Consider the following 13,466-nt stretch of genomic DNA (forward strand, 5'->3'; position numbering starts at 1 on the left):
CCCCCTCCCATACACTCTGCATCCCTCCCATACAGCCTGCTCCACTTCACATAGAGTCTGCATCCCCACCCATACAGTCTTCCCCACTTCTTGTACAGACTGCACCCCTTCCCATCCAGTCTGTACCTCTTCCCATCCAGTCTTCTCATACAGATTGCACCCCCCCCCAATACAGCCTGCTCCATTTCCCATAACGTCAGTACCCTCTTCCCATAAAGCCTGCTCCCCTTACCAAACAATTTGCACCCCTCCCATTCAGTCTGCACCCCCTCCCACACAGCCTGCTCTACTTCCCATACAGAATGTTCCACTTCCCATACAGTCTGAACCCCCTCCCATACACTCTGCACCCCCCATACAGCCTGCTCCACTTCACATAGAGTCTGCATCTCCTCCCATACAGCCTTCCCCACTTCTTGTACAGACTGCACCCCTTCCCATCCAGTCTGCACCTCTTCTCATACAGATTGCACCCCCCCAGTACAGGAATACAGGAACACACGCATCTAAATATGATGTATAAAACCCATAGAAACACAAACACAACAAACAAAAACAAATGCACACACAAATGTTTAATGGCAAGAGACAGTTTGTGTCTCTAACATGTTTCTTTAATTCACAGTAATTGCTTACAAAATCAGAGGAATACATTTATGTCTGCAAAAGGGTTCCTGGTGTAGGGAATAGTATTAAGGAATTTCAGCGAGGCACAGCGTACATCATGTAAGTCCGAGGTTTTGCACCATTGCTTCTTGGCTCAGGTGTGATCTCAAAATCTTTCTTATCTAATGTTGGCTTTAGTGTGAACATCTGCAAGATGGTGGTGAGGAAGACAAAGAGCTCCATGCGAGCAAGACTTTCCCCCACACACGCACGTTTACCTGGAGAAGAAGATAATATAGAAGATAAGAACATTGGAATGTTCACAGACCTTATTAAATATCTATAATTGATACCATACTATTACCTGCAGAGAATGGCATGAAGGCTTCATTTTTTCTAAAACATCCGTTCTCATCCAGAAAGTGACCAGGGTCAAACTCATGAGGGTTTTTAAAATATTTGGAGTCCTTTAACACTGAGGTTAGTACCGGAAATAGTAAGGCTCCCTAAAAAACATGATTAGTTAAATGCATACATTTCAAGGCTTGTTCCTTATAGGATGAAGATGTACTAGTGCCAGGGACATATTTAAAGGAATACTATAGTCACCAACACAACTTTAGCTTAATGAAGCAGTTTTGGTGTATAGATCATACTCCAACAGTCTCACTGCTCAATTCTCTGCCATTTATGAGTTAAATGACTTTTGTTTCTGTTGATGTAGCCCTAGCCACACTTCCCCTGGCTGTGACTCACACACCCTGCATGGGAACAACATGGTTTCACTTTCAATTAGATGTAACATCTCCTGCTCTGTAAATTTAACTTTAATTTTATAACATGACAGGAGGCTTCGTATTTGGCATAATCTCTCTTTACTAAAACTCTAGCAGCACAGATTTAACAATAAAGTTTAGTGAAAAAAACATTGCAACAGGGTATAAAAGGCCCTTTCCTCTTTCTTTGCTGCTCCAGCCAAGGCACAGGTCAGACTAATTTGCTCCACAATGTTCATTTATTGTAATAGCAATTTGAACTTTATTTAAACATTTGTGTATTGTTATTTATCCCCTGCTCCCCTTCTCCCTGCTTTACCCCTTATGTTGGTTTAATATTGCTTTATCTGTGTTTTTCTGCTGGCCCTGTGTTTCCCCTGTCAATATCCTCGCGCGGTTTTCGGCTTTTTACCGCGATCGCGTTGTCTCTACTGACAGGGTTCTGGGCTTCAAGGCAAGGGTACTGGAGGTGGGGGGAGCGAGGGGGCATGAACAGTGGCCATCTTGAATCTAGCGGTATCGCCAGATTCACGTTGGCTATCTTGGTTTCGCCAGTTCGTGATTCCCACGAACTGGCATAGCTTCTCTCTGCAGGTTTTCTTATATATGTAAACATCACTGTTCCCTGAGGTGAGTGCACAATGGAGGTATAAATAGACGTACAGGATGTGTTTATTCCATGATTGTGGCGCTGGATAAAAGTATTCAGCTCTCTCCTACACTCAGTAGTGTTCAACTTCATGGGTATAAGCCCTCTCCATTGGGGCAACAGTATTCAAATACCATATGTGGGTGCACATAATTGAATATATTACAGGGTGACCCCTAAAGCTGGGTGACCCCCAAGCGAGTCTGGCACCAGTCCTAAGTGACATACATATACAGTCAGGGCCGGCCTTAGGGGTGTGCGAGCTGTGCGGCCGCACAGGGCGCCATGTAGCAGGGGGCGCCGTGCGGCCGCACAGCCGGCCGGGATTTAAAAAAAAAAAAAAATAATAATAATTTTTTTTTTTTTTCAAATTTGCAGCGGGGGCGGAGCTTACCGTGCGGCGGGGGCGGAGCTAAAAGCGCCGGAAAACTGCTGCAGGGGAAGCAGGAAGGAGTCCCTGCTTCCCCACCAAACAGTCACCAGGAGCTGTGGGATTGTCAGGTGAGTGTGACTCTCTGCCTGTGTGTATTACTGTCTGTGTGTGTATGACTGTCTGCCTCTGTGTGTCTGTGTGTATGACTGTCTGCCTCTGTGTGTCTGTGTGTATGACTGTCTGCCTGTGTGTGTGTATGACTGTCTGCCTGTGTGTGTCTGTGTGTGTATGTATGACTGTCTGCCTCTGTGTGTGTCTGTGTGTATGACTGTGTGTGTCTGTGTGTATTACTGTCTGCATCTGTGTGTGTCTGTGTGTATTACTGTCTGTGTCTGTGTGTATGACTGACTGTCTGCCTGTGTGTGTCTGTGTGTGTGTATGACTGCCACTGTGTGTCTGTGTGTATTACTGTCTGCCTCTGTGTGTGTGTCTGTGTGTATTACTGTCTGCCTCTGTGTGTGTGATTGTGTGTATGACTGCTTCTGTGTGTATGACTGCTTCTGTGTGTATGACTGCCTCTGTGTGTATGGCTGTCTGCCTCTGTGTGTATGGCTGTCTGCCTGTGTGTGTCTGTGTGTGTGTATGACTGTCTGCCTGTGTGTGTCTGTGTGTATGACTGTCTGCGTGTTTGTCTGTGTGTATGACTGTCTGCGTGTGTGTGTGTGTGTGTATGACTGTCTGCATCTGTGTGTGTGTATTACTGTCTGTGTCTGTGTGTATGACTGACTGTCTGCCTGTGTGTGTGTGTGAGACTGTCTGCCTTTGTGTGTCTGTGTGTGTGTGTGTGTGTGTGTATGACTGTCTTCCTGTGTGTGTGTGTATGGCCGTCTGACTCTGTGTGTGTGTGTGTGTCACATACAACCAATACACGCATATCACACACTGTTAATGCACCCATTACAAATATCACACATAGCATACATATCACACACCGTCATCACACCTACTATCACATACACAGACAACACAAACATTACAGCATACATGGATCACGGGGGGGGGCGCTATGAAGATTTTTCGCACAGGGCGTCTAAATGCCTAAGGCCGGCCCTGTATACAGTGAGAACTGCACAGACCTTTCGGTGGCAGGGACATTATAGGGGTGTCCCCCCTATGCTGGGTAACAGACCCTTCAGGGTGAAAATTCTATAGGGGTAACCCCCCTTACGGCTAGGGTGACCCCCCATGCCTTACCAAGGTTTTACATATATATAATTTTATGTGGGGGACCCCCCTTTTCTATGCCACGACAATGTTGAGACTGCATTGAACAGAATTCAATATTCTATATATATATATTTAAGGATAACATATGACACCTTAACAGGAATACTCTCATATCATCACCAGCCACCAGTGAATACTTTGTATTAAGGGTGGCCCCCTTACTGCTACTGGTATGACCCCCCTCACGTACTGGAGTGCCTATGTTTATGTGTTTACGTACTCAAGTGAGAGTGATACCTGCATTATATCATTACCTACCGCCCGTGGCCACATTATATTAAGGGTGACCCCCTTACTGCTAATGGGGTGAACCCCCACATACTAGAGTGCCTTTACTTATAGGTGTACAAATATAGGTTAACTGACGCAGAGGTACAGCTCCGCTGTCTAACTGGAATGTACCACACATCCAAACGCCCCGACCAGTCGGCGAGCAGTTTTTACGAGCTGGCTTGACCTCTGTTGCTGACGATGGGCACATTATGCCAACTACGGCATCTCATTACGTCAAGGAATAAGTTTTCACAAGATTACAAACACTGATGAAAATGTCTTCATCGACACACTGGATTTACCCCCATTCAACCCACGGGCACCACTACACCCAAGATCTTCAAAGAAATTGACAACGAGCTCTCGGATCTAGGGAAGAGAGCAATAGGACCATTGGCAACTGGATTATTATTTGCCGAACCTTTATCGCTGAACTTGAGCATGTGAATCTCTTCACCACATTCAACACACGGTTGGATCCTACAGACCGTTTGGGAATATGTTATAGGATTCCACTCTCCACCCTCGCTGGTAGGATGTCCTCATCCGTTGCGAATGGCGGCAACCCACGGACCTCTCATTGACGAAGGCATCCGGGTCGACGAATTGTGGCAGTACGAGCGTTCGGCATAGACATTTTTTCCTTCATTCTGGAAGGAATTTCTATCTCGCATCGGACTAAGATGGAACTTCCTCCGTCTCATTTCCCATTTTTCTGACTATTTACAGCTTCTGCATGGTGGACACTTTACTAGGACAGGTGGAGCGTACCCCTCCTCTATGGACACCCTAGTCGGGACCTCTTATTTTCTCTTTTGCTGGCGGATATCCCTAGTGGTGTTCATTCCGTCAGGTTTCTCATGCTTCTTTTGCTCTTCATCCACAGCTTTAAAAATGCAAAATACAAAGCCTCCGGTCATGTTATAAAATTGCAGATTATGCTAACGCAGTGTACCTATAATCTTAATTTTATGAAGGACAGGAGGCAAATATTTTGTCCACCCTTTTTTCCCCTCCCTGTTTGTACTTCAATAAAGATTTGAATTCAGGGGGGTGTGTTTATTTAATTATTATGTGGTTTATTTTATATCACACATCTTGAGATTGCGATTTATTATCTGTTATGATTACTTATTATGTACAATTTGACTATATATATTAATGTATTTATCCTCAAATACCTATTATTCCTGTTACAAAAATGTTATTGTCTCATTTGGTAAATTCCCCTCTTTTTGTGAAGCGCTGCGGAATAAGCTGACACTTTATAATAGCAATAATAATAATTATTAATAATAATGATGAACAGTTCATTCCCAAGTCCCTTTCACGTCTTTTGTTTCTTTTAAGTTTGATTCTTCTTCATGAATCAATACATGGGATCTTCTTCACACTCTACGACAATCATACATTCGGGATTCGGATCGTTTGCAGTCTGAATCTTTATTGTTATAGTTGTTTATTGTATCTACAGGATGTTTTTTTGGTTATATCGCATCAAAGAAAGAGGAAGTGATACAGGGGGAGGGGCACTTTATACCCTGTAGCAATGTTTTTTTCACTAAACCTTATTGTTAAATCTGTGCTGGAGTTTTAGTAAAGAGAGATTATGCAAAATACTCGCCCTCCTGTCCTTAATAAAATTAAGATTATAGGTACACTGCGTTAGCATAATCTACAATTACATACAGGAGGCTCCTGCAGGATCTAGCTGAGCTATTAACAGTGCAGGAGATAAGGAAATCTAACTTAAACAGAATTTGCTGATAATCAGAAGTTCGTAGAATCATCTGCTCTCAGACTAGGTATCTACGGGTTAGATTGCAATATTAACTGATAAGTTGCAATAAACTGATTAGAATGCAATATTCGCTCATTGTTAAAATGTGCTCACCTTGGGAATGTGATAACCTCTGAAAGTTGTGTCTTTACTAGACGCATGGACCAATCCTGTGGGGACAATATCAGCAAATCTCTGGATTTCATGAACCACTGCGTCTGTGTATGGCATCTTAGTCCGGTCCTCCACTGACGGGCTGCGTTCTTGGCCAATGACACTGTCAATCTCATTCTGCACTTTCTCTGAAGAAAACATACAGAATGCTTTGAATAAAAATATATATTCTTGATATGTTTACATTTACAGAGCAATATTCTATGAGAGCCAAAAAGGGCTAACGTATGGGTTTTAGCACACTGCATGTAACCATAAGGTCACAGCTTCAACCCCTCAAAGATCTACTCAGCCTTTCATCATTGCATGGCCAAAGAAATGGGTAAAAATAACCATTGTCATATACTAATTGTATTTTACCTGCAACAAAGTGCTTTGATGCTCGCATAGGGAATGACTATTGATGACATGGTTTTTTTTCTTGCTACCTAGGTAATGGTATCCTACATTACTTTACATATAGGTATGGATTTGTCCACTGAGTTATCCACTTAGACATTCTTAAACTAGATCCCAAAGGCTGTATTGGGCACAGGAGCCTCATGCAGGTCCACATCTTCAATCACTTAACCACTGTTTGAGTTCCTGTCTTTAGTTGTTAATTGTTTTCTTCATAACCATTCCTTTATCAGTTATTAACCACTTGCACGTGACTATGTCCCATTCTAGGTATTATTTGAATATGCTTTCCACTATGGGCACATGGACTTCATCCTTGTAGTAACTGCTACCAAATTGTACTTTAAGAAATATTATTGAAACTTTACCTTGTATCTCTGGATACTTGAGAAGAATCAGGAATCCGTATCTCAGTGTCGTACTTGTAGTCTCTGTTCCAGCAACAAACAAGTCCAACATTGTTCCCCACAAATTTCCATTGTGAAATTCAGTGTTTGGATTGTTTTTTTCCTGGGGAACATTTGAAATAGTTTGTTTTATAGAAATTATTAACCCCCTTCCAAACTGCAACATATAACTTAATATAGATTTTGTTCTGGTAAACAATTCAACAATTCCCTACCTCCTCCATCTTTATCAGGAAGCTGTCTATGAAGTCCCTTGGGCAGTTTGGATCCAAAGTCTGATGGTGGGATTTTGCTTTATCCATAACAAACTGTTTTAATTTGTTGAAATTGATGAAGATATTCTGGTGAGGCCCAGGGATATGTTTGAGAATATTTGGGAACACTTGAAGAAACTGTGAAAATTTAATACATTTTAAATATAAGAATTTTATTATATTATAAATGAAACATAATTCTCACCATGGTATTAAGGTTTCTGAAAGAACGATTTCACCAATTAAACTAGACATATTCACTCTCTCCCCTCAAATTATCAATGGTACATTTATTGACCTGTCCGGAGGCTGAATTCATCTGTGTGAAGAGGTCTCTGAAACATTGTAGAAGGTTCTTGAAATCTTTGTCTTCATAGTCAAACCTCTCACCAAATACAATGGAGCAGATGATATTGGAGACGGCCTGTCCAAGGAGGAGCAATGGATCAAATGGGGTGTCTATAAGGAGTATTAGAAAATATATTAAGCAGATTCTTTTTATAGTGAATTGATTCCTGGGATAATATGAGTTACATTGGGAAAACCAAAGAAATTAAAATAAGTAAATTGCAAATGGTCACTCTCCGTTATGCTTAAATCTCTGTTATGCTTTCATGTTTGTGAATTGTCTTATTTTCCACTAAGTAATATGCTAAGTTGTTTTATTTTGTAATCTAAAGTATGAAGGCTTACTGCCTTTACCAACCATTGTATTTTCTGAATTCTTCTGTGAGAAAACGAGCTTCCTCCTGAATTCTCTCCTCAATGCTTCTCCTCCCCATTCCAAAATTTCTCATAGTTGAAAGCGAGAATCGTCGTATCACCCTCCATCGCTCCCCATTGCTCACTGCGATCCCTTAGAACATCACAAAAGAAGCAGAAATTATATCATCTCTTCAGCAATTTTGACTTTGCTAAACCTTCTTTGCACCATACACCGTTTTACCATAAGGAAAACTAACGTTTTTGAAAAATTATTATTGAAAACATTATGTAATAACCAGGATTTTGAATGCACTCTTTGTAATTTAAAACATAAGTTCAGTGTATCTTCTAGCATAATTTGCTCTTCGGGCAGTGTATTGGCTAACTATGGCGCAACTTCTATACAACGGATTTCGAAGAGTTATGACTCATAATAATAAACGCACTGCCAGGTATCATAGACAGTTCAATGGGCAAACAGAGGAGTCATTTTAAATATCATATAGTCAGTTTTCATCTGTGTCAAAGTTCAAATGAGAACATGCACAAACTGCCTCACAGAAATGCTGCCAATCATTGGTGCTCCAAAATATGACAGAGGGATGAATGATCATAACAAGAAGCAGGGACATTGTGTCGCCTAGTGTACCGGGGCGTATTTGAAGGGCAGAGGCAGCAATACAAGGGAGTAATGTATTCATGTTTGTGAATGTATCTCACACGTTTAATATATATACTTACCATAATTTTTGAACAACAATTCAATCAGGCCCAGGTTTCCCCTGTCACTAAAGGCATCACTGTGATCCACAAGAGCCTCTTTCACTGTGTCGTACCCGGTAAAAACCACTGAATATTGACCGGCGAGAGAAAGTGCGTACACAGGTCCATAAATCTTACTCAACTGCAGAGACACAAAGACAATGCTTATTAAATGCTATGTAATTATACATGCCTGAATAATAATATCTCATAGCAAATAACATTTTCTGGTGTATTTATAACAGTAAAAAGAATTAGTCATAATCAATGTGTTGGTTTCAGATGCAACAGTTAACAGTGTTATACTCAATAATACTCAGAGTAATGTGTCTGTGTGTATAACAGAGCTCCACAGCAATAATACTCCCAGTAATGTGTCTGTGTGTATAACAGAGCTCTACATCAATATTGCTCCGAGTAATATGTTTGAGTGTATAACAGAGCTCCACAGCAATAATACTCCCAGTAATGTGTCTGAGTGTATAACAGAGCTGCACAGCAATAATACTCCAAGTAATGTGTCTGCGTGTATAACAGAGCTCCACAGCAATAATACTCCCAGTAATGTGTCTGAGTGTATTACAGAGCTCCACAGCAATAATATTCCCAGTAATGTGTCTGTATAACAGGCTGTTCTTGTGATAAATTACATTTTAGCTGTATAAATTGTTATTAGTAAGTAAGAACAGCCCCATTCACACCCCTAAAACTAAAAAGTGGCCATTTGAAATGTTGGGGAGTCTGATCTACTGGTGCCAAAACCATCCGAGAGGCAATGTTATCAAAGATACAGAGCCATGTACCAAAATCTTGCTCACTCATTCAGCCATCACTAAACTGAAAACAGTTACAATGAGTTACAAAGCAAAACAGCTACTCATCCCCAGACAGCTATTCATCCCCAGACAGCTACTCATCCTCAGACAGCTACTCATGCCCAGACTTGCTCAGCAGTTTCACTGTCACCTTTTATTACTTAAATATTCAACTGCGTAAAAATATACTGACTTTAAATAAATGCTGACCTTGCACTAATGGAAATTATAAATTTTATAATAACCGGATCAGGTCTTATGTTAACATATTCAGGTTATTCTTGTGGAAATATATAATAATATTAATGAATTGTGTTACAATATATGTATTTTTTATAACCTGAAGAATAATTAAGGTTTGTCTGACTTTCAGTTAATCCAGTGGTACAATTTCTCACCTTAACCAGGTCCCGGGGTATTTCTCTCATGTCCAGGTCCATTATATTACCCAGCAGGGGTAACGGTTTGGGCCCTGGGAGTGCATTTTCTGGTTTCGTTTTGCCCCTCCATGTGATTAGGTAAATCAGGAGGGTGACACAGGTGACCAGAAGTAATATCCCTGTGAGTCCCAGCTCCATTGTGACATTAACCGTCGTAACGATCTCTCAGTTAAAGGATCAGCATTATTATATAGGGTAGAGTGAGCTCCGTGTGAACACACTGGGTGTGTCTGTAGCTACACAGTAACTAGTATTGCTTGTTACATGCTAGAATGGTATAGGCTGGACTACAGATAACGCCGGTCACATTCAGGAACAAGATAATGTAAACATATATGGAAGAAGGAGATTCTGTGGGCTGTAACCTATCAATACTGATAGAAAAAAATGACCTATTTTGGTAACAGACGTATCAATCAATGCAGCATCTCTGAACAAAAGAGAGAATTTATGTCCTTTAACCAGAAACTAATTCACATTTGTGGCTATTTCTGTAAAGGCTAAAAACGAATTTCTATTCTGTAGTATTCGATGCACAAAATAAGTACAAGGTGCCAATATTACTTTATTAATATAGTAGAAATATATAAAAATAGCCAAGAGTTGTCTATTTGTATATATTTCTACTATATTAATAAAGTAATATTGGCTCTTTTACTATATACTTGCCATATACATTTTATTCTATATCTTTATTTTAATTTATTTTTCTACCTGGTCACACGTCACTTTGGAGCTGACAGACGTCCAAAGAATCCTAGGTGGGGATTATACCACCCACGCCATCATATTGAGCAGTATATCCTGCTCATACAAATGTGAGTACTTTTTTTACTTTACAGACTCATTTTTATTACAAATACAGTGAGCACTATATTTGGCTTTTATTTCTCTTTCATCATGAGGATTTATCTACACCTGTATCCCACCAGTGGGGTGCAAACGCCACTGAATGCTTATCACACTTGAGCGAGTATATGCTCTCAAATAGGTGAGTGCAATACCTCCCTAATATTTATCTTATTTTATTTACTCAAACACAGTTTGCACTATTGGAGTCTCTCTGTTTTTTTCATTTGCATGTCCATCATTGAGTCAAGATTTCCCAAGCTACAGAAGATCCAGCTTCTTATTGAATACATTATAAACTCAAGTCTCTACTAGCCTATTGGAACCCACAAGAAGCCTACTACATATCAGGACTATTGTGTTCATATTTATATTTTTTTTTATTCTTTGTTGATACTTTTAGTATATGTGAGTACTATATACCTTTTTCTGTATAGCGCGACCTATTTTTGTGTTTTTTGTCATTTCTTATTTGAGGACATTAGAAGGAACCTCATACCCATAGGTTGCAGCTTTGTATTTGTTTCCTTCCCTCTAGACCACTCAGCGCTGATCCTATACCCATTTTAGTTAGTGTGATATTTCTATGGGTGCAATGTTAGTAGTAATGCAGTGCGATGCAGAGTTAGTTAGTGTCGTATTTCTGTGGGTGTAGTGTTAGTAGTAATGCAGTGCGATGCAGAGTTAGTTAGTGTCGTATTTCTGTGGGTGTAGTGTTAGTAGTAATGCAGTGCGATGCAGAGTTAGTTAGTGTCGTATTTCTATGGATGTAGTGTTAGGAGTAATGCAGTGCGGTGCAGAGTTAGTTAGTGTGATATTTCTATGGGTGTAGTGTTAGTAGCAATGCAGTGCAATGCAGAGTTAGTGTGATATTTCTGTGGGTGTAGTGTTAGCAGTAATGCAGTGCGATGCAGTGTTAGTTAGTGTGATATTTCTGTGGGTGTAGTGTTAGCAGTAATGCAGTGCGATGCAGAGTTAGTTAGTGTGATATTGCTATGGGTGCAATGTTAGTAGTAATGCAGTGCGATGCAGAGTTAGTTAGTGTGATATTTCTGTGGGTGTAGTGTTAGGAGTAATGCAGTGCGATGCAGAGTTAGTTAGTGTGATATTTCTGTGGGTGTAGTGTTAGTAGTAATGCAGTGTGATGCAGAGTTAGTTAGTGTGATATTTCTGTGGGTGTAGTGCTAATAGTAATGCAGTGTGATACAGAGTTAGTGTGATATTTCTGTGGGTGTAGTGTTAGTAGTAATGCAGTGTGATGCAGAGTTAGTGTGATATTTCTATGGGTGTAGTGCTAGTAGTAATGCAGTGCGATGCAGAGTTAGTTAGTGTGATATTTATATGGGTGTAGTGTTAGTAGTAATGCAGTGTGGTGCAGAGTTAGTTAGTGTGATATTTCTGTGGGTGTAGTGCTAGTAGTAATGCAGTGCGATGCAGAGTTAGTTAGTGTGATATTTCTGTGGGTGTAGTGTTAATAGTAATGCAGTGCGATGCAGAGTTAGTTAGTGTGATATTTCTATGGGTGTAGTGTTAGTAGTAATGCAGTGCGATGCAGAGTTAGTTAGTGTGATATTTATATGGGTGTAGTGCTAGGAGTAGTGCAGTGCGATGCAGAGTTAGTTAGTGTTATATTCCTACGGGTGTAGTGTTAGTAGTAATGCAGTGCGATGCAGAGTTAGTTAGTGTGATATTTCTATGGGTGCAATGTTAGTAGTAATGCAGTGCGATGCAGTGTTAGTTAGTGTGATATTTCTATGGGTGTAGTGTTAGTAGTAATGCAGTGCGATGCAGAGTTAGTGTGATATTTATATGGGTGTAGTGTTAGTAGTAATGCAGTGCGATGCAGAGTTAGTTAGTGTGATATTACTACGGGTGTAGTGTTAGTAGTAATGCAGTGTGGTGCAGAGTTAGTTAGTGTGATATTTATATGGATGTAGTGTTAGTAGTAATGCAGTGTGATGCAGAGTTAGTTAGTGTGATATTTCTATGGGTGTAGTGTTAGGAGTAATGCAGTGCAATGCAGAGTTAGTGTGATATTTCTGTGGGTGTAGTGTTAGTAGTAATGCAGTGCGATGCAGTGTTAGTTAGTGTGATATTTCTATGGGTGTAGTGTTAGGAGTAATGCAGTGTGGTGCAGAGTTAGTTAGTGTTATATTTCTGTGGGTGTAGTGTAAGTAGTAATGCAGTGCGATGCAGAGTTAGTTAGTGTGATATTTCTATGGGTGTAGTGTTAGTAGTAATGCAGTGCGATGCAGAGTTAGTTAGTGTGATATTTCTGTGGGTGTAGTGTTAGTAGTAATGCAGTGCGATGCAGTGTTAGTTAGCGTGATCTTTCTATTGGTGTAGTGTTAGTAGTAATGCAGTGCGATGCAGAGTTAGTTAGTGTGATATTTCTATGGATGTAGTGTTAGTAGTAATGCAGTGCGGTGCAGAGTTAGTTAGTGTGATATTTCTATGGGTGTAGTGTTAGTAGTAATGCAGTGTGATGCAGAGTTAGTTAGTGTGATATTTCTATGGGTGTAGTGTTAGGAGTAATGCAGTGCGATGCAGTGTTAGTGAGTGTGATATTTATATGGGTGTAGTGTTAGTAGTAATGCAGTGCGATGCAGTGTTAGTTAGCGTGATCTTTCTATTGGTGTAGTGTTAGTAGTAATGCAGTGCGATGCAGAGTTAGTTAGTGTGATATTTCTATGGATGTAGTGTTAGTAGTAATGCAGTGCGGTGCAGAGTTAGTTAGTGTGATATTTCTATGGGTGTAGTGTTAGTAGTAATGCAGTGCGATACAGAGTTAGTTAGTGTCGTATTTCTGTGGGTGTAGTGTTAGTAGTAATTCAGTGCGATGCAGTGTTAGTTAGCGTGATCTTTCTATTGGTGTAGTGTTAGTAGTAATGCAGTGCGATGCAGAGTTAGTTAGTGT

The 13,466-nt window shown here is 40.4% G+C and overlaps 1 protein-coding gene across 1 annotated transcript; it reads right to left on the minus strand.

Annotated features, from left to right (window-relative positions):
• Positions 1-574: 574 nt before the first annotated feature.
• Positions 575-9,925, minus strand: LOC134572293 (cytochrome P450 2B4-like). The gene is made up of 9 exons (XM_063431173.1): positions 9,659-9,925; positions 8,425-8,587; positions 7,685-7,834; positions 7,277-7,437; positions 6,940-7,116; positions 6,686-6,827; positions 5,859-6,046; positions 971-1,112; positions 575-884 (listed from the first exon to the last, which is right to left on the minus strand). Exons 1-9 carry the CDS (start codon positions 9,836-9,838, stop codon positions 703-705), a joined length of 1,485 nt encoding a protein of 494 aa, XP_063287243.1. The 5' UTR covers positions 9,839-9,925; the 3' UTR covers positions 575-702.
• Positions 9,926-13,466: the final 3,541 nt, after the last annotated feature.

This window comes from Pelobates fuscus, chromosome 9 (genome assembly GCF_036172605.1).
Source record: "Pelobates fuscus isolate aPelFus1 chromosome 9, aPelFus1.pri, whole genome shotgun sequence".
Taxonomy (NCBI): Eukaryota; Metazoa; Chordata; class Amphibia; order Anura; family Pelobatidae; genus Pelobates; species Pelobates fuscus.